Source organism: Camponotus vicinus, unplaced genomic scaffold, assembly GCF_025532165.1.
Source record: "Camponotus vicinus isolate PSW18456_S1 unplaced genomic scaffold, iyCamVici1.0 SCAF_7, whole genome shotgun sequence".
Classification (NCBI taxonomy): Eukaryota; Metazoa; Arthropoda; class Insecta; order Hymenoptera; family Formicidae; genus Camponotus; species Camponotus vicinus.
Window position 1 is genome coordinate 12150559 of NW_028141979.1, and position 4886 is coordinate 12155444.

The 4886-nt window shown below is 55.5% G+C and overlaps 1 protein-coding gene across 1 annotated transcript; it reads right to left on the bottom strand.

The window, feature by feature from the left end:
• Positions 1-276: 276 nt before the first annotated feature.
• On the bottom strand, positions 277-2218 carry LOC145974158 (uncharacterized). Its single transcript, XM_083103985.1, has 2 exons — positions 1732-2218; positions 277-1079 (listed from the first exon to the last, which is right to left on the bottom strand). Exons 1-2 carry the CDS (start codon positions 2216-2218, stop codon positions 277-279), a joined length of 1290 nt encoding a protein of 429 aa, XP_082960111.1.
• Between the last annotated feature and the right edge of the window lie 2668 nt (positions 2219-4886).

The following is a 4886-nucleotide window of genomic DNA, read 5'->3' on the forward strand; positions in this document are numbered from 1 at the left end:
GTGGAAACCCAAGTATTTGATACAGTCTCCCACCCGAACTTGAGCCTCACCTACACGGATGAGAGTTGGGGGTGGCAGCCCGTGCGATCCGTCGTGAAAGAAAACCGCCACGGTTTTCTGGGCCGCCACCTCCCCAGGGCTCTTATGGAGCGCACCACACACTCGAGGGCCCTAGAGGCTGTTTCCCCCCAGGTTTGTCCCCCGGCTAGCACGATCGTATCGTCTGCATAGCAGACGACCGTGCTGCCAGGGGGGAGGGCAGACCGGAGGACATGATCATATGCGAGGTTCCACAGCAGTGGGCCCAAGACTGAGCCCTGTGGAACCCCGCACCCCACGCTCCTCTCGCACCGCCCCATCGCGGTCCGTATACTCTAGGACCCTGCCCCGGAAATAGTCCCAAATTATTGCGGTAAGATAATGGGGGACGTTATGATACTCCAACGCCCCCATTATCCACCGCCACGGCAGGATGTTGAAGGCGTTCGCTATGTCTAACGATACCGCCAACAACACCTCGCCGTCCTCAATCTTGGCCTCCGCGGCGGACCTGACACGCAGTATGGCGTCAATGGTGGATCGCCCGCCGCGGAAGCCGTATTGCTTCTCACTCAAATCGGGACCAATCCGGGACAGCCGCCGGACGAGGCGGTCGGCGATTATCCTTTCCAGGATTTTGCCCGCCTCATCCAGCAGGCAGATGGGACGGTACGAGGAGGGTAAGTCTTCCGGCTCGCCCCCCTTCGGGATGAGGACCAATTTGGCCCTCTTCCATTCCGGGAGGAAGCAGCTCTCTCTGAGGCACCCGGTAAACAGGTGCCCCATGTACCCGGCTATTTCTTTAAAGGCCAGGGCCCAGACCCTACCATGGACACCATCAGATCCAGGAGCCTTCCTGGATTTGATTTTCCTGATGGCGTCACGTAACTCGCCCTGAGTGACCCCCAGTTCGTCCTCCCACTCCGGACCGGAATCCGGAGCGGGTATGGGGTCGGTGCCCCCTTCCGCCGGGAAGAGGGTCGCCACGATTCGATCGACAAACCGGGGGTCCAGGGTTTCCGTGATCGGGGTCGCCCCTCCTTTTAGTTTGTTCAAAACAATCCTATAGGGGCGGCCCACGGGTCCTGTTCCAGGGCGAGTATCAACTCATTCCAGGCCCTGGCCTTTTCCTTTATGATTGCCCTCTTTAGGGCGTCTCGCGCGGCCGAATAATTTTTGGCCGCATCCTCAATCCTCGCATCCCTGTGCGGGGAGTTTCTGGCCTGTAAGGCCCTGTCGAGGGTTCTTCTTGCTTGGACGGAGGAGCGCCTCAAGTCGGCAATCTCCTCCGTCCACCAGTAGACTGTCCTGCGGGGGGAGGGGCGGACCCGGGGCATTGACGCGTCACACGCGTCAGTCATTACTCCCCGGATCCACTGTGCCTCCCCCCCAGGCTCAGTCCACCTTCTCCCCCTGCCTCTCTTCCCCACACAGCAGCGAGGATCGAGGATGTGAAAGCCTCCTCATCCAGTTTTTTGAGGGCCCATCGTCGCACTCTACTCTGCGCCTCACGGCGGCGGGTGAGCACTTCCCGGGGGATGGGGCCGGAGACCATCTCTATATATCGATGATCCGACAGAGTTTCGGCCACCACCACCCTCCAGGATCTAATTAGGCGCGCGGCTGAGGGGTTTGCCCGAGATAGGTCAACTATTGACCTCCCCTGCGGCCGCACACAGGTGCTCCTCGAACTTGTGTTTAGCAGACACAGGCCGAGTCCCGCCGCCCAGTCCGCCAGGATTCCGCCCTTCGCATTCGGTTGCAAAGAATCCCATAGCGAAGATTTCGCGTTGAAGTCCCCCGCAACCAAGACCGGACACGTCAGGAGGAGGCGCCCTCTAAGGCATCCCCCGATCGCGTCCAGCCTTCTCGCAAACTGGGCGGAATCCAGTCTAGGGGACAGATAGACGCCAACGGCGACGATGGACCCCCATGTGACTACGGCGTATCCCTCCCCAGCCTCTATGCGTGTGCATGGGGGGGAGTCCGCCGCTTTCCTCCAAGTGATTGCCGCCAAGCCGCACCGGGACACCATCCATTGCGGATGGCGTGGATTGGTTGAGCCCGGGTACGGCTCGGCGACCATCCCCAATCCGCAGTCGCGCTCCGCCAGGGCCTGCAAGAAAAGATCTTGCGCCTGGCGGGCGTGATTGAGGTTGGCCTGCAGGATTTTGATCATCCTGCAGGTCTTAGTCCTCCTCCTCTACCATGGACATTGTGTCCCCGGTGTCCATCTTCTCTTCTGAGGAAGCTTTTATGGGCTTGGGCTTGGCTCCGCGCTTCTTTCTTTGCTCTGGCTCTGAGCCAGAGCTCTCACCATCCTGGTTGGGGACAGGTCTCTCCCTTGTCCTCTTCTTCGTCTTCCTCGGTAGCCTCTGCGGTTGAGACTCTTCCCTCGATGTCGAGGGAATTGGGAGGGCCTCGACCTCAGCCACCCTCTCCTTCGGCGTTTGCTGGGCCGGGGAGGATTGCTGGGGGGTTAGGGGATGCTGTTCATTCACAGAGGTTGGGGGATTGGGGGGAGAGGCGATCTCTCTCCTTTTCCCCCCTCTCCTCTTTAGGCGTATGGACTTGCACGACTTGTTCCCCGTCCGGTGATTGGCGGGGAACTTATTGTCGGCACAAGCCGTACAGTGCGCTGCATTGATGCAGTCATTAGCTTTGTGCCCTTTTTGGCCGCACTTGTAGCACCTGCCAGATCGGTCCACACTGCTCGGGCAGTATAGGGGCGCATGCCCCCCCTCCAGGCATGTGAAACATTGGAGGGGGCGCTTCTCTAACATCACGACCCGCAGTGTGGTCCAACCCACTCTTATGCCCCCTGCCTCGACTATAGCATTAGCCGAGGCCAGAGGACATCTGGCCCAAACAGTGCCCATACTGTTCGGAGCTCTCCTTATCTCTCCTACCTTTATTACGTCAGGGATGCACTGGCCAGTAAGGGCTTTGGGGGTAACTGAGGCGTCCAGTCCCCTTACCCTCAGATCTGCCATCTTACATGGCCTCGCAATTTTTACGCCATCCTTGGCGCCTAGAGTTTCGCGGAGTTTGGTGGCAAGTAAATCCACTTTGGATTCCTTGCTGTCACCTGCGATTTCAAAAACGTAGGCGCCTGTGGCGGCCCTACGTACCTTCTTTATATCAATGTCGAGGGGTATTTTTTCCCTGGCCTCCCTCAGTTCCTTCTCGTATGACCCGTTGCGGCAGGTCAGAGTAACCGCTTCTGTCCTCGGCGGCTTTTTCTTCTTTTTCTCTTGGGGGGGAGTACTGGCACATTCGGTGCCCTCCCACCCCCAGTGTTAGGGGTTGCTGTTCCTTTTTTTTAGCCCCCTTTTAGTAACCGTCGCCCAGGATTCTTGGGCGACAGGCTTTTCTGGAGCAGCTGCCTCTTTGGGGATGGTGGATTTCCCAGAGGCGGTAGTCGCTTTTTCCCTTTTCCCCTTCTTCTCGGGGGGAACCTTCAGAGCTTGGGACTTCTTTTGGGGGCCTGGGTTCCCCCTTTTCATTGCTTGTCCCTTCTCTTCTTTTACCTTACCGGACTTGGATTGTTTGTCCTCTGTCCGGGAGGCACCAGCGGAGGTATCAAGTACAGGGCTTACGTTCTGTATGCATGCACCCTGTTTGATCCTGTCGATTTGTACAAGTATGCTATTAAGCTCCTGGCGCAGCTCATCAGCTTTTCTCTCGGCTCGTACTAGTATGCTTTGCATCTCTGGGTCCATGTTATTTGGAAAAGTCACCATGACGTCACTTACCACCCTAGGTGCCACCTTTTTTGACGGCACTTGTGGTTGTGTTGGCAGCTTTCTCTTGCCAGTTTTACTAGGCTTGGCTACCTCCTTCACCACAGAGTTCCTGCCTTTCCCTTCTTCTTCCTTTAGGGAGCTCAGGGCCTCCCCGCTCTTAAGCGGAAGTGAGGCTCTCCGCTCCCTTTTCCCCTTGAGTTCTCCCCCATCTTTGGATGGATGTGGAGAACTCTTGGATCCTTCTTCTGAATTGCTTAGGGCCTCCCCACCTTTTGGTGGAAGTGGGGCCTTCTGCAATTCATTCCCTGCTTCCTTCTCGACCACCTCTCTTACTAAAGTGTCCGGGATTGCGGTTCCTTTCATCGAGCATTCTCTTATTTGCTTGATCTCGAATTGCTTTTCTATCCTCTCGTATTGTCTGCATTTTTCCTGAAGTTTTTCTTGAAGTCTCTCTTTTTCTCTTCTTTCTCTTTCGACTTGTTTCAAGAGCTCTTCAATTTCTTCCTTCGCTTTTGTCTCGTCAGTTCTATGATGCATTGCCGTCAATCCTGCGGCTATGGTAACCGTTGAATGCTTCATTTGCTTAGAGATCATTCCCTTGATATTTGTGGAACACATTAAAACTGTATGCAGTTTCTGTGTTTCCTCCATCACTTCAGCGGCAATTTCTGTTGTATTTGCCATTCGGAAGTAATTTTCCTTCTCCTCCTGAACATCGAGCCATTTCTTGGTTGCCTTCGTCGGCAAAGGTTCAGCAACATTAATCGTCCCGTCCAAGATTCCTAGCAGCTTTTGCTGATGCTTATTTTCTACTCGTTTCTCCTCCCTCTCTTTTATTATTTTCTTTATCTCATATTGGTCTGTCGTAATTGGGCGACCTTGCCCACCTATAGGTTTGGCAGCAATCCTTCTTGCTGCTTCCGCCTCGACATCCAATTCCAATTCGGAGTCCGACTCTTTCAATTCCGGTTCAGAAGATATCCATGTATCCTCTCTCCGTCGTACATCTATCCTCTTCAGGCGGACCTGCGCTGTACGGGTCAGCGCCTGTCGTTTTAATGCCTGATGTTGTAGTTGCCGGTCGCTTAGTATATTTACGAC

Coding starts and splice junctions, on each gene's coding strand:
- LOC145974158 (XM_083103985.1), bottom strand. CDS start 2,218: ATGATCAAAATCCTGCAGGCCAACCTCAATCACGCCCGCCAGGCGCAA. Junction 1,080..1,731: donor CCTGTGTCTGCTAAACACAA/GTTCGAGGAGCA, acceptor ACAAACTAAAAG/GAGGGGCGACCCCGATCACG.